The following is a 24,926-nucleotide window of genomic DNA, read 5'->3' on the forward strand; positions in this document are numbered from 1 at the left end:
TTTACCTTTTATAAATAATCTACTCAGTCTCAGATTCATTCATTAATTTATGAATTTATTCTGTTCATCAAACACTCACTGAATATATTCTATATGACAGTCAATAAAAAAAGGAAGATTTAGTCCTGACCTAAAGGAGTTTATTTTTTAGTTGGAACGAACTCAGGATAGTGCTGTAAGAGAGGAAGAACCAATTTCTAATGGGAAGCATGAATCAGCATGATATATTCAGGAACTATAAGTACTCTGATTATTCCTATTTGATGAGATAATAAAAAATTCCAGTAGCAGAACTTTTACATCTTAAAACAAAAGCAATATCCTCACTCTGCCTCAAATTTCAGGTGGCATATCTCTAGAGACAAATTTAATTATGGCTTCTTCCACCTCAGGGCAGAGAAAGGGGGTGTTGGGAAAGCTTGCATCCCGCCATCGGTATGGTGCAGACTCCCTCTCTGAAATGCAGCCTGTAGAAGAGAGGAAAGTATCCCTAGGCCTCTGAAGTAGCTCTTAGCAGACTGACTTTAAGCCATGCATTTCACTTTGTAGTCTCTGACTCTGATTAAATTTGTAGTCCTAAACACAACCAGCTGTCTGTTTTTCCAGCTCAGACAGAAATCACCAGTTAGGAAGGGATAGACTCAAGTTATTCTTAGAAGCAGGTACAATAACAGAAGTGGCAACTGTATGTGGACAGGTGCCAGGACATTTGTAAAATAGGGAATGAGATAGTAGATGTTCACAATCATGAGATCCTCAAGTCATGGAGCAAAAACCTATGCATCCCCTCATGGTATTATCTTTTAAGGAAGGCAGGTAAATGTGGTACATTTTAGTAAAGATTTATACATAGGATGGTAAGACTTAAGTGTTAGCACTCCAAGGCATGGCTTTCTTTTTATTTTAACATTTGCTTGTAGGAGATCCTTCATTTCACTAGGATGCCTGGGGAAACAGTATCATTATTGTGAATAATTCTTATTTTCCCAAGTGTTTTCTATTGCTGGGCTATGACAGATCTCTGGGAATAAGCGACTTTCAACTGATAGGGAGAGTAATGCAGCTGGAAGTCACCTGGAGATAATCAACAGGGGAATGAGTGTTTCAAACATCTGTCACCTCCATCCTAGACCTTTTTTTACCTCCTTGGAGTGAGTCTCAGTTTGCTTAGGTTGGTAAGGCACAAAGTCCTGCAGGCAGATGTTTTTGAAAACAGGTATTTCATGCCTCAGGGAGGTGGCCACAATTGATTCATTTCTTTTCTATTTTTACTTATTTATTCATTTATTTTTTTGCAAGTTTTTGTGGAGGATCTCAAATGGAAAGACTTACTAACCATAACTCCCCTTTCCAAACTTCATGTTTATTGTTGGGCTCTGCAAGGCTTCTCTTTTGCCTAGATGCCTTTGTATTGCCTTTGTATTGCCTTTGTATTTACACATGCCTGTATTTTCTTATGCTATTTAACCTTGTCCCCCACAGCCTATCCTCACCCATGTCCAGAGCAGTTTTTGTGATATATTTGATATAGAGCTGTGGACTTATATTTCCTTATAAAACATAGAGTTTATTTTGTATGCTAATTTGTTTCTGAGTCACGTAATTGGTGGATCTCTCTCTGTGTCTCTGTTTCTGTCTCTCTCCTGTTAGTTGTGGAGCTTGAACTCTGGGCCTGGGGCCTGTCCCTGAGTTTTTCAGCTCAAGGCTAGTACTCTACCACTTGAGCCATAGTGCCACTTCTGGTTTTCTGGTGGCTAACTGGAGATAAGAGTCACATAGACTTTCCTGTTGGGGCTGGCTTTGAACTTTGATCCTCAGATCTCAGCCTTCTGAATGCCTAGGATTACAAGTATGAGCTGTGGTGTGCTCTTAACCTTTGTCAATTGCTTAATTTTCCCATAGCTAGTTCCCTGTTTCTCACCACTGCATAGAGTGTCTGGAATGCATCTCCCATAGCTTCCAAATCTCTCCCCAGTGACAAACTTCGATTCCATTCCACTGTAAGGTAATAAACAGCCTCACATGGGTGACTTTAAGGACTTGTGCAATTGTTGTTTTAGGGCTGTTTTCCCTGGAGTGGGGTGGTTGGGTCATAGTATATTTCATCTGACTGCCAGTTATTCTCCAGAATGATTTGGCCAATGAATGCCTCTACTAGCAGTGTATGAACATTCTTGTTCACTTGTTATGTAACAATGTCCAACTTCCTGACTTTTGCCCAAATGATAAAGCATAAAGTAGTATGTTATTTTAATTTGAATTTCATTGGTTTCTATTAAGTTGAAGCATCTCTTTATGTATTTGCTAGCTAGATGACAATGTAGTTCATTGATAGAACACTTATTTAGCATGTGCAAGGAATGGCAATTTAGTTCCTGTATAAAATTTTCTATATTGGGAAGTTCCTTGCACTTTTTGAACTTCCAAGTGTGTGAAAATCACCCGAGGATCTGGTTAGCATTTAGTAAAGGTAAAATGGGACTCAGGATTCTGCATAGGGGGTGCAAAAACCTTTGTCCTTGAACTCATGCTTTGAGTAGCTAGGTTCTAGATGCTAATTTGAAACTTGCGAAATACTCCTTCCAAATTTGTCATGCTATTGCTCTTCTTATTTAGATAATCAAAGACTTGATTAGGTAATCAAGGACTTATTTCACAAGTCCTTCATTATTCGTGGGTCACAATGACTTTCTTCTCTGTTAATTTTACTGTTGTTATTTTTGCTGGGTTGCCAAGGCTGGCCTTGAACTCTTGGGCTCAAGCCATGATCTTACCTCAGAGTTCCAAGTAGCTGGAACTACAGACATGGACTGCTATGTCTGGCTGCCTTTATAGGGTTATATCATACTTAAAGATTTAATGTATCTGAAGTCATATTTCAACTAGGGATATATAAGGTAACTTTTAGTTTCCTCTTAATAGTAATTAGTTTCATGGACTCTATGGTCTCCCTTATTGGGAATAATTAGCACAGGTTTAGGCAAGTCACAGCAGAGGATCACAAGAGCCCAATAGCTATACCCTTATGATCCCATAAGATGATGCTAAGTGAAATGAACTCCATTTTATGGAAATGAATGTTATGCCATAGTTGTAACTACTTTCAACATCCCATGTGTATCTGTAGTTTCTACTGTTGATGATGTTTGTGTATCACCTTCTTGTGATTGTATCTACACTATCTCTGTAATCTTATCTGAGTGTATGGGAAACAGTGTGTACTGGTATTAGAATTAGGAAATTGAAAGGGAATACCAAAATTGAGAGACAAAGGGTAAAATAAGAGAAACAACAACAAAAGCAATACTTGCAAAACTGTTTGGTGTAAGTGAACTGAACACCGCAGGGGGGGAAAGGGGGAGGGGGGAGGGGGGTATGAGGGACAAGGTAACAAACAGTACAAGAAATGTATCCAATGCCTAACGTATGAAACTGTAACCTCTCTGTACATCAGTTTTATAATAAAAACTTAAAAAATAGTAATTAGTTTCCCCAGAACCAAATAATCTATTGTTTCTCCATTGATTTGTGGTGCTCCATTCATCTTATTTCAAGTTTTAGGATAGCCATGACTCTGTTCTCTGCTTTCTGGTCTATTTCTTTGGTTTGCTTATACTCCTATACCAGCAGCATACTGCCTTTGTGTGTAGCTATATTCATTATATAGAAGGCATGTTCAATACATAGAAGGGTAAGTCTTAGACTTTTGTTTTTCCTTTTCAATTTTGACTTAACTATTTATACATATTTATCCTTTAAGATAAATATTAGAATAAATGTGTTTAGTTTCCCAATAATTTTGCCTGAAATATTCAATGGAACTGCTTTGATTTTATGTATTAATTCGAGGGAGATCAATGTTTTTGCAGTATTAAATTGTCTCAATCTGTGCATAGGATGTATGGGCATTCATGTCTTTTAATAGACTCCCATGTTTTTCTCTATAAGATTATGTGGCTTAAGATTAAAAAATTATCTTTAAATAGTTGTACAATGGGGTTTCCATTCTGCAAAGCAGTTTTATGAATACAGTAGCAGTATTGGGGGTTTGAATTCAAGGCCTTGAGCTTGTCAGACTGATACTATACTGCTAAGTCATACCTCCAGCCCTGCTTTTCATTGTTTATTTTTAGGACAGGGTCTCACTCCCTATCCTGCTGGGCAGAGCATGCTGCACCTGAGCCATAATCAATCCATCTTTTAGACTTCCCATTGTGGCTGTGATCACAGCCACAGTCTAGCACATCCTGATTCTGTCCTGTGGAAAATGAGTATTGTGGACATTTATACGGAGGCTGGCCTAACAGTGTCTTGTGTAGTTTGGGATAGCAGGTGCATACTACTGTACCCAGGTATGGGTTGATCTCATAAACCTTTCTTCCCAGGCTGAACTTGAACTTCATTCCTCAAGTTCTCAGTCTCCCAAGTAGCTAGGATTATAGGCATGAGCCACTAGCACTTACCTTGTGTCTTTTTCTTTTTTAGTGTTATTATAAAGATGATGTACAGAAGTTGTGTCTTAGTCTTTATGTTTATTGTAAGTACTTTACTGTCTTGGTTGTCTTTGAGAAGAATATTTTATTTCTTTTCTTCCTTTTATCGGGGATTGAATTCAGAGCCTCATGATCTTGCTTGGGTTTTTCATTCACAGCTGGTGCTCTACCTTTTGAGCCACATCTACAAATATGACCTTTTGCTGGTTAGTTGGGAATGAAATCTCTTGTATTTGTTTGCCTGGGCTGGCTTTGAACCTCAATCCTTAGGTTGAATCCTAGCCTTCTGAGTAGCTAACATTGTAAGTGTGAGCCATTGGCATTTGGCAAAAACAGTATTTTATTTCTGTTATGTTTCTTACTTGATTATTTCTGATATAGGGAGATGTCAGTAATTTTTATATGATGATTTTGTATTCCACAATCTTGATGACCTGTTTTTGTGTGCTTCTTTGATTAGTGTTTCTGTGTAAATGATATTATCTGAAGGCAATAAAACTTTTATCTATTTCACTTCTGATTGCTTTTTAAATTTCATTTGTCATTTATTATGTTTAAGAGTTAGTGGACTATTTGCCGAGCAGTTTTAGTTAGACAAAAAAATCAACAAGAACTATAGAAAAGTTTTCATATATTCTCTCATTGCCCTAAATTTTCACTGCTATTAACACCTTGCACTGGTGTTGTGCATTTGTTACAGCTGATGAATCAGTGTTGAGACATTAAGAGTATTAGAGTGGATAGTCTACTTTCAGCCTTACTCCGTGTGTAGAATTCTGTAGGTTTTTTCCCAATGCATACCCGTTATATCATTCAGAATAGCTTCATTGCTCTAAGAAAACCCCTGGGCTCCAGATATTCATCCTTACCCCAATTCCTTCTATCTTTGGCGATCACTAATCTTTGTAATGTCTGTAGTTTTACCTTTAACAGAATGTCACATAGTTGGAATCATATATTTAGCCTTATCAGACTAGCTTCTTTAATTTAGTAATATATACATTTAAGACTTTCATGTTTTGCTATGGCTTGACAGTTCATCTCTTCTTGTCACTGAATATTCGCTATTTGATTGCATGGATGAACCCATTTGCTTATTCATTCGTTTGTTGAAGGACATTTTGGTTCTCCCCTAGTTTGTTAATTGTGAAATAAGCCTGATGTAAACATTTATGCGCACGTTTTGGTGTATACCTAAGTTTTTAGTTCCTATGAGTAAATATCCGGGAATATGATTGCTGGGTTGTATGGCAGTGTTATGTTTAGTTAAGAGACTGTCAAACTCTCTTCCAGAGTAGCTATAACATTTTGTATGTCCACTAGCAACAAATGAGAGTTCCTGTTGTTGTATTCCATGACAACATATGGTGCTAGTGTTTTGGTTCTTAGCCATCAAGCTTTTTCTGTATATATTACATACAAAGCCTTTATTAGATATCTGTTTTCCAAGGATTTTTCTACTAGGATATAGCTTTCTTTTTTATGTATGTGTGTGTGTGTGTGTGTGTGTGTGTGTGTGTGTGTGCGCGCGTGCGCGTTCGTGTGTTTTGGGATTGAACTCAGAGCATTGTGTGTGGTAGGTAGGTGATCTCTCACTTGAGCCATACTCCTCCCCTTTTTGCTTTTGTAACTTTTTTGTTGTTGTTGTTTGTTGCCAGTTCTGGGGCTTGAACTAAGGGCCTGGGTGCTGTCTCTGAGCTTCATTTCCTCAAGGCTAGTGCTCAACCAGTTGAGCCACAGTGCCACTTCTGGTTTTTTCTGAGTAATTTATTGGATATAAGAGTCTCATGGACTTTTCTCTCCTGGCTGGCTTTGAACTGTGATCCTCAGATCTCAGCATCCTGAGTAGGTAGGATTGCAGGTGTGAGCCACCAGCACTCAGGTCTTAGTCACTTTTTGAATAGCATCTCATGTGTATACTTAGATCATAATCCACCTATTCATGCTTCCCATGCAGCTAGGATGACAGGAGTGTAACACTGTTGTTACGTTTGAGTTAGCCTGGAACCACAATTCTCCTGATCTCAGTCCCCCATATATAACAGGCATGTACCACTGCATCTTGCTGTTGGTTGAGATGGTAGGATGTCTTAAGCTTCATACCTAGGGCTGGCCTCAAATTGCAATCCTCCTGATCTCCACCTACCATGTAGTTAGCTTTACAGAAGTTGACCACTGGTACCTGGACTCTTTTCATTCCTTTAATAATGTTTTCTGTAGAGTAGAAGCTTTTTAAAAAAAATTTAATGAGGTCAGCTTACTAATTTTTTCCCTTGTGGATTGTGTTTTTGATGCTATATCCAAAAACTCATTTTCCAAACCCAGAATGACCTAGATTTCTTTTCAGTCTTTTCTTCTGGAAGTTTTATGGCTTTGTATTGTGTATTTAGGTATAGGATCTGTTTTCGGGTATTTTTTGAAGCCATAAAGCCTGTATCTAGATGTATTATCATTATTTTACTATTATTATTATTATTATTATTATTTTATTTTTGCCGGTGATAGCCAGGATTTCTAGTACTATTTGTTGAGAAGACAGTCCTTTTTCCATTAAGTTGCTTTCACTTCTCTGTTAAAGATCACTTGACTATATTTGTGCAGGTCTATTTTTAGACTCTCTATTGTGTTCCATTGATCTATTTTTCACCAATATCACACTGCCATGATTACTGCAGCTGCTTTTTAATTTGTTTTATAACCTTGCATTTATGAAAAAGGATTTGTGATAGATTGTAATTTCAGTTACACGGGGAATAAGACAATTTTAATAAAGAGATATAAATCATATAAAATGACTGGTTCTTCTGCCAGAGGCTCCATTCTTCCAAAGCTGGAGCAGTCCTAAAATGGAACAGCAGAATTATCACAGGGGTGATGGAACTGGCCTCTGGACTTTTCAACTGATGATCTATAACTGACAATATTGAGAGTCATAGTTTAGATGGAAAAATACCAAGAATATGTTATCCTTAAGTATTATTTTTTTCTTTACACTGGTGGTAGTTGGTTATTTAGTTGTATTGCATAGCTAGTGTGTACAGTTTATTGGAGCTATATCTTAATATTTGAGATTTTTAAGTGTGATCCCCATCACTACAAAAAAGAATATACCTTAGATATTTGATGTTATTTCACATCATTTGTGGTACTGCGGGTTAGACTTAGGGCCTTACACTTGCTAGGCACTCTACCACTTGACCCACATCAAGGAATAGAAATATGTATATGTGCAGATCTGACCCTATGTTTTTTTTTTTTTTTAGGTCAATGATGCCTTCCTTCATGTGATACAGCGTAAATCCACTGGCAAGGTGCTTTTATCCCTGAAATAAATCCTCACTTCAGCAGCAAACTCAACATCTCCAACTCAAAATTCATCATCCTCCCTCCAAACCTCAATTTCTTACCAACTCATCTTTATAATCTTAGGGACAGTCACCTTCGTTCTGCTTTCTTATTGCTCATAACTTGTATGACCAGAGAGGTTATTGCCCAAACTTGGGCCTTTTTGAGAGTAATTATTTCCCAAAAAAACCAGGATGTACAGTCTTAGTATTCAAAATGCATCAATTGCTAATGTTATCCTCCATATCATCTTTTCTATTCTAATTATATCTCCTCATCAGTTTCCAGTCATGGCTGTTTTCAAATGAATGTCTTGCCCTTAAGTTTCTTCCATTGTTTCTATCCATCTTATACATTATTCCCAAAGAACAGCTCTCACTATCTCTTGACTTGGTAAACCTTCAGTGGCATACCATTACCTACATGGGGGATCTCAGACCTTTAGAGTCATTGCATTATGACTCTAACTTGCCCTTTTAAAAAACTTTCCAGCACTATGATCCATCAGTCCCTAAGCACACCCTATTTCCTTCATTTTTCCCCCCACACATACAGATATCTTTGCCAGATATAAGCCTTCCTTACCTCTAAGACTACATTCCCCATGTACCTTTATCCTCAGGGGAGTATAACTTTTAGCTTCAGCCCCAGGGTTTGTCACATTCTAATTTGTCACAGGAAGAATCATGTGCAGGGGAGTAGACACAGGCATTCTAATCCAGGAAGTGGGTTTGAATTGCAGCTTCATAACTATGAGGTGGCCATTTATGTTCTATACTAATTTTCTCACTGTAATGTAACATGGGTATTACATATCTACCTCACAGAGTTGTAAGCAACGCATGCAATAGTTGTGTAAAATGCTGGAAACTGGTAATTATCAATGCTGATTCCCTTTACTTGTTCTCTCTTCTTTTCCTAATGAATTTTTCATTCCTTGAGAATGTGTTGGCTTACCTTTGTGACTTCTCACCCTTCCTACCATAGTGAATTACTCTTGGTAAATGTGCAACAAATTCAACTGCATTTGAATTACATTCAAGCCTAAAACTGTAGATTAAATTAAAGATATATTGTGTCTGGATTGGGACGGGGGTACTGGTAGGAGGGTGACAGATGAATAGAGAAGTGGAAGGAGGCTGAACATGGAGATAATTATGCATATACTTGAAAATAGAACAAGGAAACTTGATGAGACTTAGGAAGGGGAGGAGGGAGAATGATGGAGGTCATAACTGATCAAGATGTATTTATAAATGGACATGTTAACATGAAACACACTTGTACAACTAATTGATGCTAATAAAAATATTGTCCTTGAAACAACCCAAATATCTATCAACAGGGGAATGGATAAATAAAATGGATAAAATAAAATAAATAAAATATGCATACTTTGGAATATATTTCAGCCTTAAAAGGGAATGGAGTTCTGATATATGTTACAACATGAACCTTGAGGACTTTCTGTGTTAAATATGCCAGGTACAAAAGACAAATACGCTTTGATTACCATTAATTGAGATATGTAATATAGTCAAACTACAGAGACCAGACACTAGAATAGTAGTTGCCAGAGGCCATATTGGAGCAAATCTTAATAAATCTGTCAACTTCTTTCAGTAGGTTATAATTATTTAACTATTACAAGTTGAAAATATCATAAGTTAAAATACATTTAATTCATTTAATTTCCTGAACCTCACAGCTTAGCAACTCAATATAAAATATCTCAGGAGAGAGTACTGTACTGTGTATTGCTAGACCAGGAGAAGACCAAATAACAAAATTCTAAGCAATAGTACTCCTAAATGCACATCACTCTGCCATCATCATGAAATGGAAACATCCTACATCAAACTATCATATTTGGAAGACTATCTGTATCATGTTTAGTATCTAGTTTAGGCCTCTCCCTTTGGACCAGGACACAGCAGACACTGGGCTTCTTCAGTCTAAACTCAGCACTTTATCCACACTGGATGCTACTCACTTAGAAGTAAGGTTGATGGATCCTTCCTTCCTTCCTTCCTTCCTTCCTTCCTTCCTTCCTTCCTTCCTTCCTTCCTTCCTTCCTTTCCCCATCCCTCCTTCTCTCCTCCCTTCCTCCCTCCTTAATTTTTTTTCTTTTTTTTCAGTGTACTAGAGTTTGAACTTATAATCTCATGCTTGCTGGCACAAACTCTACTACTTTGAGCCATGCCTTTAGGGTTTTGTTTTTTTAAAATTTCTTTAACTATTTTTCAGATAGGGTCTAGTGCTTTTTGCCCAAGGCTAGCCTCAGATGGTGATCCTCCTATCTCTATCTCTGGCCTAGCTAGGATTACAGTAGTGAACTACCAAGTATGACTTATTTACCTATTTGTTTATTTTATCTTTATTATTATTGTGTGCGTGCGTGCGTGCGTGCCTGCCTGCCTGCCTGCCTGCCTATCTGTCTGTGCTGGTCCTGGGGCTTGAGCTCAGGGTCTGGGTTGCTTTCCCTTAGCTTTTTTGCCCAAGGCTAATTCTCTGTCACTTGAGCTACAGTTGTATTTCCAGCTTTTTGGTAGTTAATTGGAGACAAGAATCAACTTTCCTACCTCGTCTAGCTTTGAACTGTGATCCTCAGATCTCAGCCTCTTGAGTAGCTAGGATTAAAGGCTTGAGCCACTAGTGCCTAGCTTTGTGTCATTATTTTATAAATGGCATTACTAACATAATTAGTAATGTTTTATAAAAAAATCAAAGCACCCAGCAGTTTATGAATAGCAATGGTTTTTTTTTTTTTAAGCCCTGTCTCATTCCAGTTCTCTGGGGAAAATACTGGAAGTAGGTTTTTTTTTTTTTCTCCAATTTACTTTGTTGTTATTATAAAGGTGATTTACAGAGGGATTACAATTACATGAGTCAGGTAATGAGTACATTTCATTTCATACAGTGTCTTCCATTTCCTCACTCTCTCCCCAAAAAAGTTAGTCTTAAAGAACTTTAAAATTACACACATACATATGCATTGAGTTTTTTAAAAAAGCAAATATATTTGCACTTTTAAAGTATATAAATATATATGTTTAAAACTTATACATATATTTGCTTTAAAATACTATGTATAATCTGTAATGTACTAGTGTGTGTGTGTGTGTGTGTGTGATATTGAGCCCAAGGCCTTGCACATACCTTACCACTGAGCTACATTTCTAGCCTTAATGTATTATTTTAATCAATAATACATTACTCATATTTATAAATACATTCTCATGGTGTTTTTTTTTTTTTTTGCCAGTTGTGGGGCTTGAACTCGTGGACTAGGCTCTATCCCTGAGCTTCTTTTGCTCAAGGCTATCACTCTACCACTTAGCCACACACTACTTCCAGTGTTTTCTGTTTATGTAGTACTAGAGGAATCAAACTCAGGACTTCCTGCATCCTAGGCAAGCACTCTACCACTAAGCCACATTCCCAACCCTAATCTCATGCTTTTTAATAGCTGGTTAGTATTTCATGCCAATATGTATAATTATATCTTTTTCACATATTATTCACAATAAGTGGTTATTTTCATAGATGTTTACTGATCTGCCTTTATGTGGCATCCCAGCACAGCATAGGGACCACTGGTGAGCAGATCTATGAACCTACTGAGAAAGAAGAACATTAGCCAAGTACCCAGAACCATACTACATCAGGACCAGGTAAAGTATAATGGAGGCCTTAGCTCAGGAAAGGCCTCCCTTAGGATACTTTGGAGCAGATGGAAGCCTATAGGAATTTAAACAGGGAAGAAGGGAGGAACATTCTAGGATCCTGTAGCTCACAAAAGCATGGTGAATAAAAGAAGCTGAAAGAAGCACTGTTATGAGATGAAGTTGGAGCAGATACCATATCCTATGGGGCTTTGTAAGAGGCTTTTTTGTTGTTGTTTTTTGTGAGTCCTGGGACTTGAACTCAGGGCCTGGGCATTGTGCCTGAGCTCTTCAGCTCAAGGCTAGCACTCTATTGCTTGGGTCACAGTGCTGCTTCTGGTTTCCTAGTGGTTAATTGGCGATAAGAAAGAGTCTCATGAACTTTCCTGCCCCAGCTGGCTTTGAACTGTGATCCTCGGATCTCAGCCTCCTTAGTAGCTATGACTACAGGTGTGAGCCACCCGCACCAAGCTTGGAAGAGTTTTGATTTTACACTAGAAGCAAGGTGAATGCCACAGCTGGACACAACTGAATGGCATTTTGTAAGAATCCCTCTAACTATTGTTGGGAGTGGTTACTGGAGAGGAAGAGGTGAAAGAGGTGTCCATTGAAGCCCAAATAAAAGATCATTGGAGAAGCTGGGGAAGGAGAGAAAAGGACTGTGAAGCCAGCTGTGTAGGAGAAAAAGTGAAAGGATTTGATACTGGATTGGAAATAGAAGGAAAGCAGACTTGACTCCTAACTTCTTGGATATATGTTAAAGAAAAGGAATAGTGAGTGAGAATTGGTTTTGGGGAGTGGTGAGGGGTATAACTGAGCACAAGATTAACTTTTATACCTATTGAGATATATAATCAATGTTCAGTAGCAATTTGTTGCTCAAGGAGAGGAGTTTCCTAGAGGTACAAATATGAGAGCTGTTTGCATGGTGGAGGTATTGATGTCCAGGGTGTGTCTGAGATTATCCAAGGATGTGTGTAGAAAGGAAAAATATGTAGACCACCTAGGAACATCACACCTTTCCATACAATGAAGAATATTTCCTGGCTCACTGTGGACCACAAAAAAGAGACTTAGAGAGGGTATAGTTTCAAGTCTAAAGTGACAACATGATAAGCTGGTGGCGTGTGCCTGAAAGCCTAGCTACTCAAGGCTGAGATCTGAGGATTGTGCTTCCAAGCCAATTATGGCAGACAAATCTGTGAGACTCTTATTTACCAGTAAAAACCCAGAAGTAGAGGTGTGGCTCAAGTGGTAGAGTGGTAGCCTTGAGTGAAAAAGCTAAGCCAAGGCTGGAAGCCCTGAGTTCAAGCCCTAGTACCAGAAAAATCAGTCAGTGACAAGTGGTTTTATGAAAGGTTGTACTGTTCAGGGACTTAGGTATCATGATCTTGCTGGAGGGGCAGAGGCTGGTACTCTAATTCCAGCTCTTTGATCCTAAGCTGGATTTATCTCTACTTTTTGCATGCAAAGCATAAGGATATTAGTATGGTTTTTCTTCCTTGGATGCTTCATGTGAGAGTCAAATGAGTTGATGTAGGTGAAGGTGCTTTGCAAATTGCCATTTTCATAAAGGATTACAAGGTTGCCTTGTGCCCATGTGCTTAAGTTCATTTCAGAGTTGAAATGAAAATGTATAATACTTTTATTCAGCATGTGCTGTGCTGACACAGAGCAAAAGAATTATTTGACTTTTTAAAAGTCTCAATTTTTTTTTTTACATTTTCAATGAAGTCTTTGTGCTCTTTTGTTCAGAATAATAGACAAAGCGATGGTACTTGATGGACTTCAAAGATACGCAGAGTGAACCAGACAAGGTCTGGAGAAGGGCAGCTCATTTGATCAAGAGGGTAGAGGGAGTTTTTTTTTTTTTTTTTGAGGAATGATAAAAGAATTAGGCTCTTCATTCTGGAAAGCCACAGGCTGAGAGAGAAATCTGATTGAAATTTATAAAATAATGAAAATCATAGGATAAAATATGAACTTATTAAAGTTGGAGAGTATAAGAATTATAGACAGCTTTATCGTTTTAAAGAAACCATTATAGGGCAAAGTAAAAATAGCATTTTTAAACATAGGACTAGTAAGAACATTGAATTTATTACTCACAAAGTTTGCTGAGACCAAAATAAAAAGTATGAAAGAGATTTATATTATTAGAGGATATATTCACAGCAAATTATAAAATGAAAAGACAGCTATTTAGTTAAATCTCCCTAGTTGTGAAAGTTACCATAGGGAGTGACCATTAAGCTTTCTTAAGTGGATGTGTTCCAAGTAGAAGCATAGAAATTTGGTCTCAGAGACCTGCCTCCAGGCAGGACCTTTGGGAACCATTTGTTTTTTGTGTACAGTGGTTTATACATCTGTTAAAGAAAACAAAGGAAAAAAGGGTAATGTTTCTATAATTTGAAATTTCTTACAATTTTTAGGAATGCCCAAAGGGCCAGTATAATAGTCCGGTAAGAAAAAGTTTGGAGACTGGTACCTTATGGATTCTTATAGGTTTAGGATTTAAGGGATAAGAAAAGGTTTGGCCATGGAATTTCTTTTGGGGATGGCCATTGCCGTTTGTTATGGTGGGACAGCTGATGCAGATCTTGGAAGAGAGAGCATAACTTGCCTGGAAGGTCTAACATCCATATGTTATCCTTTGGGACTCTTGATCTGGTAGAGAACTGATTACAAATGCTATCCCACAGCAAACAGGAGGCATTCTATTTGACTTTCAAACACTATTTCCTACAACCTCATTAGGCCTTATTTCCCATGTGTTCTAATAGAAAGATAATGGCAAGTCAGGAAGTCCTTAATTGGCTGTGTGATTTCCATTTCCAATCTATGAAGCAGCAGTAATAGTTACCCCCGCCCCCACCTTCCCTCGACCATTGAGCTGCAGTGAGGACCAAATCAAAATGTATTTGTGAAGTACTTAGCATAGAGTCTAAGTGCCAGCTTTGTCATAACCGACCTTGCAATGCAGTCTACCCCAGAGAGGTAGACTGCATGGTACAACTCTGGGATGAATAGGAAGGCAGTCCAGATGTGCTCCACTCATGTCTGCATCAGCGGTACAATCACATCACTGAAGACAAGATTTCTCTGTCCCAGATCTGTTCCTTTCTGGTCACTTGTATTGTGAAGGCTCATTTCCTCAGTGAAGCAGCTCCCATTGATCTTGCTCTCCTCAGAATTCCCACAGCACCCAATTCAGGCCTCAGATAGCCATACACCTACATCGTTGTCTTGTTGCCTGGTGATGTCTTAGCTTTATCTTTCAATGGTGATCAACATACACTTAGTGAACATTAACCAAGGCTCTAGGTAGTCAAATCCACAGACCCGGGGTCTATACCTTCTGTTGTTTACAGGCGTGTGTCTTGACTCAGCACTGAGGGAAATGTCCTGCTCTCAGTTGACACATGATAGTAGGCTGCTATGCTTCCTACTTCAAGTCCCAGGAAGCATATTTGTAATTGGTAAGATTCCTTTCTCATCACACTAGTATCTTAGTGTTACTTTTGAAAACTGTTCAGGTTTGTAACATTGCTGATGATGTCTCAAAAATGTAGCACTCAGAATATTTTTTTTCTCAAGAAAAAAAAAGCAGGATTCAAATGTTAACTGCTGTCACTTTCAACTAACATAGGATGATGGCATATACAGATTCCTCTTCCTTTCTTTTTGGTTCTGAAGGTCTCAAGGTACCTATAGAAGTTGAGACAGTTTGCTGAGTTTCCTTTCTTTGTGTGTGTGTGTGTGTGTGTGTGTGTGTGTGTGTGTGTGTGGTGTGTGTTAAAGGCCTTTCTGAAGGCTGATATGGGGAATGACCCCAGCACCCACATAACTCCTGCCTTCCATTCTTGCTCTTATCTCAGGTGTGCTGTATGATGTACATTCCCAGTCAATTCTCAGTTCTCATGGAGCTAGAGACCATGTGGATGCCCTCCCTCAACCCAGACCCTCCTTGCAACTCCCCACCCAGATCAGCAGCCTGGAGCTACTTATTGAACAGTTGCATTTCCAGATGATAAACTTCTTGACTTATTATCTAATTTTTATCCTCTCCTTAAAAGGCTATATTTTTAAAGTTAAAAATAACCACAAGAAGACCTTATGATCCTCTTTTCACTGACCCAGATAGTTTAAGAGCAGATATTTTAAGAGACGGACAACAGATTCTCATCTGAGGACAGAGGCTGCCTCTCAAAAGCCAACCAGCTAAATGTAATGATAAAATATTAATCCTGTTTCCTCACATGCAAAACGTTCTTGTAGTCTTTTTTTCTTATCTTTTCAGACCCTACTCATCCTTCAGTCTTGGACTTATGGACAAAAGACTTGGGCTGAACTCCTAACTTAAAAGCTATTTGATCTTGGGTGAGTCACTCCATGCCTGTGAACATGATTTGTCAAGACAGAGATGCTGAGATCTCAAGGAGTGAGAGCTGAGGGATTTGGGTCTAGCCAACCTCTTGACGAGAACACAGAGAAATGGCTCCAAAGAAATACCTAAGTTTAGAAAGTCCAATTTGGATAATGTTGGAATAATTAACCTCTACTACTTTTGAAGTTTATGCACTGGTGAATTTATCTATGTTATATAATAGTTAACTACTTAGTCTTTAGAATGTGCCTCTAGTCTTTCACTTCTCCACCTGGTGGCTAACTATTTTTTGCAGGATACACTATCCATTTTATTTTATTTTTCTGTGTCAACATTGCAATAATGGGCACTTAATCCTTGATAATTGATTGGCAGAGTACATTATCCATTTAACTGAATTTGGGATCTGTAGTGTAGCATAGGTCATTTTCTCTGCCTTTATCTCTCCAATTGCATTGCTTTCTGCTAATGGTGAGATAGCAGAAAATCTTTCAGGCTTTCATTATCTTGTCAATTTGCGGCTTCTCATCAAATATGTGCTATATGTGTATTTGAAGAATGGCTGACCTGTCATGAAAAGAAAGTTTTGTTTGAGTTTTTTTTTGCCCATTATTAGGGTGGGTTTTTCCTGAATCAGCTCTGTTCTCTCCCTCAGGTAGGCTTAAGGTAGGCCTGTTTGATTCACCCTTTCTTCTGCTTTGATATGGAGGTCTAAAAAGAAAGCCCACCGCAAGCCCTCTTCTGATTATGCTGATGGTGACCCAAGTATAGTATACAGTGGATTTGATAGTGAACCAAAGAACCTGTGTGATTTGTATAAGAAAAGCTCCTCCAGCTGTTATATTACCACCATGAGAGCCAGGATGTTCATGCATTGTGTCCCCTAAAAGGTAGATATGTTGATGCCATAGCTCTTGATACTTACAAATATAACCTTGTTAAGCACTGGAATCTTTGCAGAGGCAATCAGTTAGTATAATGGTCTGTGTATGTGTTTGTGTGTACATGCATGTGTGTGTGTGTGCTAAATCAATTGCCGTGTCCTTCTAAGGAGAGAGATTTGAGCCCTCATAGAGGGAAGATGGCCATGAGAAGACAGAGGTTGGAGTGGTACAGCTAGAAGTCAAGGAATGCCAGTATTGTGGGGAGCCTCCAGAAGCAAGGGAGAGGAAGGGAGGATTCATTTCCAGAGCCTTCAGAAGAAGTGGGGCCCTGTATGACATTCTATTTGGATTTCTAGACTCTTGAAAAATGAAAATAATTTATTACAGTTATAAGGCACCAAGTTGGTGGTGATTTGTTATGGCAGTCACGGGAAAATAACATGCTGCCTAAGAGTCTAAATAAATATAATCACATGCCACATAACACTGTCAGTCCAACAGCAGACCACAAATACCATAGCTATTCCATAAGATTATAATGGAGCTAAAAAATTCCTGCCTAGGCATTTTGTACCATTATAATGTCATGGCAGTACAATGTATTACTCATATGTTTGTGGTGATGCCCACTTGCTGCTTGTTATCTAAAAAGACAGCAATACAATTAAACTCAACGGCATAATATTTGATAATACATTATCTGTGTTCATGTAGACCTACACTCTTTCTTTCTTTCTTTCTTTCTTTCTTTCTTTTCTTTCTTTCTTCTTCCTTCCTTCTTTCTTCCTTTCCTTCCTTCCTTCCTTCCTTCCTTCCTTCCTTCCTTCCTTCCTTCCTTCCTTCCTTTCTTTCTTTCTTTCTTTCTTTCTTTCTTCTTTCTTTCTTTCTTTCTTCTTTCTTCTCTTTCTTTCTTTCTTCTTTCTCTTTCTTTCTTTCTTTCTTTCTTTCTTTCTTTCCTTTCTTTCTTTCTTTCTTTCTTTCTTTCTTTCTTTCTTTCTTTCTTCTTTCTTCTTTCTTTCTTTTCTTTCTTTCTTTCTTTCTTTCTTTCTTTCTTTCTTTCTTTCTTTCTTTCTTCTTTCTTTCTTTCTTTCTTTCTTTCTTTCTTTCTTTCTTTCTTTCTTGTGCTGGTCCTGGGACTGGAACTAAGGGTCTAGGCACTGTCCTTGAGCTTTTTTTTTTTAACTTTAAATTTCTTGTCAAGGTGATGTACACAGGGGTTACAGCTTTTGTTTTTCCTCAAGACTAAACTCCACTTCTAGATTTTGGGAAGTTAATTGGGGAAAAATGTCTTATGATTTTCCTACTTGTGCTGGCTTCGAACTGTGAACCTCAGATGTCAGCCTTTTGAGTAGTTAGGATTACAGGTATGAACCACTGGTATCTGGCAACTATACTTTTATGTTACTTTAGAATTGACTCCTACTCACAAGAGGAGTAAACAGCATGGAAAACAGCCCTGTTTTGTTGGCAGCTACCTCACACCTCTACTTACTGCATCTCTACATTGCAACAGGAGGCTTGTCTGAGAGACATCCTTACACCATACAGGTTCGCGTAAGTTTAGTCAATGATGTTTTCACAACAGCAAAATCACCTAACAGCATTTCTCAGCGCATATCCTCATAATTAAGGAACACAAAGCTATACAAAAAGGAGGCCTGTAGTTAGAATCCATTGTTCTAACTTCCCCTGCAGGGCTGTGTGTTAATCCTTTCATAGTTATCTGTTGATTATCTAAGTAGAAGACTTCTAGGCCTGCTCCCTACACAGCTCTGTCTAGCTTTTTATTTAATTTCATTCCCTATTGTTCTCACCTCTATATCCTCAACTTTTTTTTATTACTTCATTGTTATTATAGAGGTGATATACAGAGGGATTGCAATTACATGAGTCAGGTAATGAGTACATTTCCTTCATACAGTGTCTTCTGTTCCCTTATTCTCTCACAGTCCCTCCCTCCTGTCTCCACCCATGAGTTGTATAGTTCACTTTTACCAGTGTCCAATGAGTTCCACTGACGCATTGTTTTCACCCTTTTCCTGTGGAGTTATGTACACTCCCCTAAACCCTTCCAAAGACTGAATCATCCAAAAAGTAAGAACTTTAAAAAAGAAGGAAAAAAGAGAAAAAGAGAGGTCTCTTGTTTCCATATCATTTCAATAAGTATATTATTTTATATAAAGATGAAGAGGCACTTAGGCATTGCACCTTTGTGTTTCTCTCCTCAGAATATTCTCTTTTGGTTGTTAAGTATCTAAAATCCTGTATAATTTATCATATCCCAGTGTATTTTAGATCTAATTAACATGCACTTTTTGTCTCTCTGAGCTTGGCTTACCTTACTTAACATGATTTACTTAGTTCCATCCATTTACCTGCAAATGGCATTATTTTGTTCTTTTTAATGGCTGTGTATAGGTACGACCTTTTTTGGAACTACTCATCTATCGTGGGTCATCTGGGCTGCTTCCAGATCTTGGGCTATTGTGAATAGTGTGGCAATGAACATGAATGTGCAAGTGGATTTATCATATCCTGGCTCGTGATATTTAGGGTAGATGTCCAGGAGTAGTATGGCTATCCTCAACTTCTTTGTATTTTTCTCATCTTTATGCTCTGAGTGATACTTGCCTTGTTCCAGAGAACATGGGGTAGGTATCGTCTTTGCTCCACATGGCTACTCCCAGAGAATTATTTCTCCTAATCCTGCACCTTGGTTTGAAGCACAGGCCATCAGAAAACCCCTATAAAGTTGTCATACTGTTGTAATGCCCCAGCCTTTGGTTATCCTTTGGTCCTAGTGAGACTTAAGGTGCTGTTGAGTCCCTGCTCTTTCCTTACCACCAGTCTTGTCTCTCATGGTGATTACATTGCCCAATTAGATAATTCTTTCCAACCTGAATGCACTTTACACTTATCTCTTTGTCCCTTCTATTTCTAACTGGTTAAGCATGAATCTTTGGGGGTGTAAGAGGCAAACACACATATGAATATATACACACACATATATGCATGCACATACATATGCAGTTTGAGATTATTCTATTACATGGCCGAGTAGGGAACCACTAATGTAGATGGTCCAAGTAGTATTTTATTCTCTTGGCTCTTATAACCTCCTTGGTTCCAAACAGTCCATTTCTTCCACCTCTGCAACCTAACCTCACGACCATACTCTGATGATGGTCATTGTTAACCCTTGCTCCACATTGGAAGTGTTGGTTTCTGGAATCCTTTTCTGTCCCCACTTCCTCATTTCTTCTTCACTCCTTCTAGAAATCCAACTGTACTTTGGCCTCACCATTTCATCATCCATCATGGCCTCACCTTTACCCTTCTCAAGTCAAGTCCAAAGTTCTAGACTTCTTTCCCTTTCCCTTTGATGTTGTCACCTGGCAACCCCTCAGACTGATACATGTCTATCATTCATGCTACACCTGAGCACCAAATCTCAGAATGTATCAGATAAGAACACCCAGCAGGCTTTCTGGTCTTCAATTTCACAAATTAAGTAGAAACCTAAGTGTTACCCCCTGCCCCAGTTAATTCATTTTCTTGCCTTATCTATTGTGTACCTTCTTCCTCCAGACGAATTCCCTGTACAATTCTCTGGCCTCATTAACGAGCTGGTTTTATCCTCCTCATCACTGCACTCACAGTCACTCTGCCTTGCTCATTTCTTCTAGCTCTTGCCAGGAACATCTGACCCTGAAGGGATTACTTCTTCTAGGAGAAGCATTTTCTGACTCTTCTCCCTATGACAGCCTCCTATGAGGCCATGACATGCCATCATGTGACTCGTAGCACTCCCACCACCTGGTATCACTGAGTGGGTTGAATTTTGCTGATTTTTCCATCTCCTTCACTAGCATGTAGGCTCTGCTAAGACTTCCTCCTCTTCTGACTGATTTATTTCCTTCATGCCTAACATCAGCTTTGCTGCCTGGCACACAGCAAGTTCTCAGTGAATGAATGAGAGAATGAATGAACAAAGGAATGGATGTATACTGTGTGCTTTTGAACTGTTGACTTGGAAGGGAATATAAACAGTGACTAAAACGTCAAGTTCCTGATCCATGCTAGATCTGTATTCAAACTCTGGTTTTCTCTTTGCCAGCTGTGAGACCATGAACAAAGTACTAACCTTCTTTGAGTTTCAGTTTACTCACTTACAAAAAATAGAGCTAGACAATAGGAGCTACTCCTTAAGGCTGCTGGATGGATAACATAATAGTTATACAGAAAGCTGGGCCAAGTGTGGTGGCACATGCTTATGTTTCCAGCTTTGAGAAAGAATAAGCAGGAGGTGCTCAGTTCCAGGCCAATTTTAGGCAAACATTCAAGACCTTAGCTGAAGAAGAATTGAAGCAAAAAGAGTTGACAATGTGACTTAAGTGGTAAAGTATCTGCCTACCAAGCACAAGGCCCTAAATTCATTCCTCAGTGCCACCAAAAGCACTGTATATAAAATACAATGCAAAGCTGGCAGACTGCAAGCACTCAACAAATGCTAAGTAGTAGAATCATTATTATTAGGCTACAGGTTTGGGCCATAGATTGTAGCACTTTTCCAAATACTTTACTTGTAGCTATTGAATCCATCTTCTCAATAACCCTTGTGGTGTGTGTGTGTGTGTGTGTGTGTGTGTGTGTGTATGTGTGTGTGTGTATGTGTGTGTGTGTGTAATGTGTTAGAAAATTATCTTTAAGTAGATGTACAAAGGGATTGCCATTCAACATGTTATTTATAAGTACAACAAATCTTGGTCAATGTCACCTCTTTCATTATTCTTCCTTCCCCTTTTAAAAATAAGGCCTCATTATGCAGTCTAGGCTGCCTCAGTTTCTGCATTCTTTTGCCTTCTCCTTAGGGCTGGGATTATAGGTATGCAATTATTGGGATTATACGACATCCAGCTATTTTAGGTATTTTTCTGTAGCTGAAAGTAACAAAACATTTTCAAAAAAATCTATTTAAGAACAATTCTATAATTTAACAATTTTATTGAAATGAGGCATCTTCCCATATAAGTTTGAAATGAAGGCTTCCTCTATTTTAGGTAATACATACCCACACTCAACACATGCTTTCTGCTTCAGACAGGAATCCACTTGATGGATGGGTGGAAAACCTCCATCAGCAGCACCTCTGTGGGGCCTGTGCTGCCCTCCACACCAAGTGCACATCAAGTAAGGCCTGGAAGACATGACCACCTCTGACTCTGACCACCATCTCTAGGAAGAGGGCAGCTGCGTGAGGTCTGCCCAGGCTGAGTGTTTCACATTCTCTCTGGAATGGCTTATCTGTTCCAGATAAGCACAAGACCATCCTTAGAATTTGTGAGTGTGTTTGGAACAGAGAAAAGGGCGGGCGTGGGGTGGGGAAAGAACCCAAATCTATTTAAGATTCAGTATAGGACTCAGAGCTTGAGTACAGGCAAGCTACCACTTGTGAAGGATTTTTGCATACAAACACCTCTGTGGTTTCTTCTGAGTTCCTAGTTTACTTTGGGAAAAAAATGGAAATGTATTTAGAAATATCGAGAGGAAAATAAAAGTCTGTCTACTTTGAGATATTGAATTAACACTTTTGCATATTTCTGTTTAAGCATACACACTACTCACAAAGAAACAAATTTACAGTAGTAGAATGTAATAAATGCTGTTTCATTATAAAACCTATGGAAAAATTTACTTTTACCTCTATCAATACTCTCTTTTATACTCTCTCCCCCCAACAAAAGAAGTATTAACCACCAGGCATGAATCGTTAATGTACTTTTATCTATTACTTTTATACACATTAATATATAACCTATATAAGCATATATATCAATGGATATAGTTCTAATTCATTATTGTTACATAGCCTAATGTTTCACATAGATTTTTTATATATTCAGAAAATATTTGAATATATTCAAGTTATTCTCATATTTCATATATTAATATATTTCATTTTCAATATGTGTCAGATATTCAGCAATTTCCCTATTCATGAACAAAAACCTTTTCTTTTTTTGCCATTCTAAATGTGATTTTTAAAATGAACTGTCATCAGTTTTGATGCTTTTTTTTTTAATTGTAATCACTTAACCTGGTGCCATAATTGTTTAGGAAGTTAATATAATATTCAAATTGTGGTTTGACACTGGAGGGATATGTATAGTTTTTTCTTTCTTTTTGCTGTAAATTTAAGTTGTGTTCTCTTTTAAGAAGACCTTCTGAAGATGGTGGTCAAATCAAGTTACTAGCCCAGGAGCAACATCCTAAATCAGTCCGTTGAGAAACTATTGCATAAGCAGAAAGGTTCTGTGTGGCTGACGTGGCATCACAGTGTATAGTGCCTGCCAGCTGTGAGTAACAGCAGGCTGTCATGATGGGATAGAGCAGCAGCAGCAGCAGCAGCTCCTGATTTAGGGGCAAAAGATGTAAGTACTTATTTTCACCATTTACCAATTAACTCAAACCAAACCCAAACTGAAGAATGCTAAGAGAGAATATATAGTTCTCACTAGAGACCCTTCTAGTAGATTCATTTGAGAAACATTTGGCCTTAACCAGAGGAGAAGGGCATTATGCCAGCACATGGTTCCAGCAAAATGAAGAACTTAACAGTCTTGTTTGCAAAAACTAACTTCAGCTGTAGCTGATCTGCTTCTTTCTTCTTTTTCAAACCCTCACTTTTTAGAGTGCCTGCATACTATAGCAGGAGCTGTCCCCCGTGGGGAAGGAATGCATGGCTAATCTACATGTGATTTCAACTTACATAAAAGTTAAGATAGGTCTGATTATGGGAAGATGAAAGGAGGCTTAGCAATTACAGGGGCAAAATAGAGAGCCTGTTAAATATTTTAAGAAGGATTCAAGTTGGTTAAAACTGACTTACATGCCATGTGGAAACTTCTGTTCTCAAGCTATACAGATGATCAGGACCATTGTGCCTGCCAGCTCTGTCAGATGAAACCCTGGCACATATCCCTTTAGATAGTTCTATCAATCCCTAGAGATGGTTCTAGGACTGTGGTTCTCAAGGCTTACACCTTGGAAGTCATGTTTAGAGTCCCTGATATTGCAGAGTTTATATTTCTGTTAAGACTCTTTACTCATGTTTATCTCTGCAAGAAACTTCACAAATAACCACCCCGAGTATGGTTAACTTACTGTCGAACAGATCTTTTTGATTGTCACCTCTATACTGGGAATACCTAACTGAATAAGATGAAAGAGGTTGCTGGCCCCATGGAGGTTGAGGCCCAGCAGGAAAAACAGATGTTTGAGAGAGGAATGAACACTAGCCTAGGAGACTGGAGACCTGGATTGGGGTCCTTGGCATTGATCCCAATGAACCATATGGCACTCTGGGCTTGTGCGTATGTGCTGTAAAATGAATGAACTGAGATGGAGAACCACTTCAGTAATTGATTCCTCACCTAGTGTGAGTTTCTGCTTGCTAAATAGCTTCTCACACAGTGCTGGATTTTCCCCATATCTAGTTTGGGGATGGGTGCTTTGCTTATGCAATGGATCTCACTAACCAAGCCTCATCAAACTGTGATATCTGGAACACATTGGAAGGGACCCACTTGTAGTATGATACAGTACAGGTAGGAGGAAAAGTTGCTTTTGAGAAAAAGGTCTCAAAGGTAGCAATTCCACACAAACTGGGCTTTTTTTTTCATGGTTCTTGGTTAGAACGAGTCTCTTCACTATTGCTGACTTCTAGGGCGTAAATTACTAAGGAAATTGCTTGAAATAAGGGTGGCCTACAGGCTTAAGTATGAAAGAAATTTAACTGAGTCAAAAAATAAGTCAGGCTGTGGTTTCAAATAGAATAGAAAATACCCATCATTTATGACTATGTGGTACATCCTAGTTAGCTTCCTGAAACTAATCCTCATCAGCTCAATCATTGCTGACACTGGAATCATGTGGGAGTATCAAACATGGTTTTTACTATTTTTCTGGTACCAGGCCATGAACTCCAGGCCTCATTTTTGCTTGTCTGGTACTCTACCACATAAATCACTCCTCTAGCACAGCTTTTTGCGGGTAATTTTGGAAATGGAGTCTCATGGACTTTTCTACTTGGGCTAGCCTTGAACTGTAATCATCTAGAGCTCAACATTCTGAGTTACTAGGCTTATAGATG

General features: G+C 38.5%; 1 protein-coding gene across 3 annotated transcripts in view; it reads left to right on the plus strand.

Moving 5' to 3' along the window:
• Positions 1-8,873, plus strand: part of LOC125359325 (quinone oxidoreductase-like protein 2) — a 30,374-nt gene extending 21,501 nt beyond the window's left edge. For all 3 annotated transcript variants that reach the window (XM_048357003.1, XM_048357005.1, XM_048357004.1), the window contains one exon: positions 7,757-8,873. In XM_048357003.1, the coding sequence (XP_048212960.1) occupies positions 7,757-7,825 (69 nt within the window). In that variant the 3' untranslated portion in view covers positions 7,826-8,873. The remainder of the gene's footprint in view (positions 1-7,756) is intronic.
• Positions 8,874-24,926: the final 16,053 nt, after the last annotated feature.

The sequence above is a fragment of the Perognathus longimembris genome, chromosome 11, assembly GCF_023159225.1.
Source record: "Perognathus longimembris pacificus isolate PPM17 chromosome 11, ASM2315922v1, whole genome shotgun sequence".
NCBI lineage: Eukaryota > Metazoa > Chordata > Mammalia > Rodentia > Heteromyidae > Perognathus > Perognathus longimembris.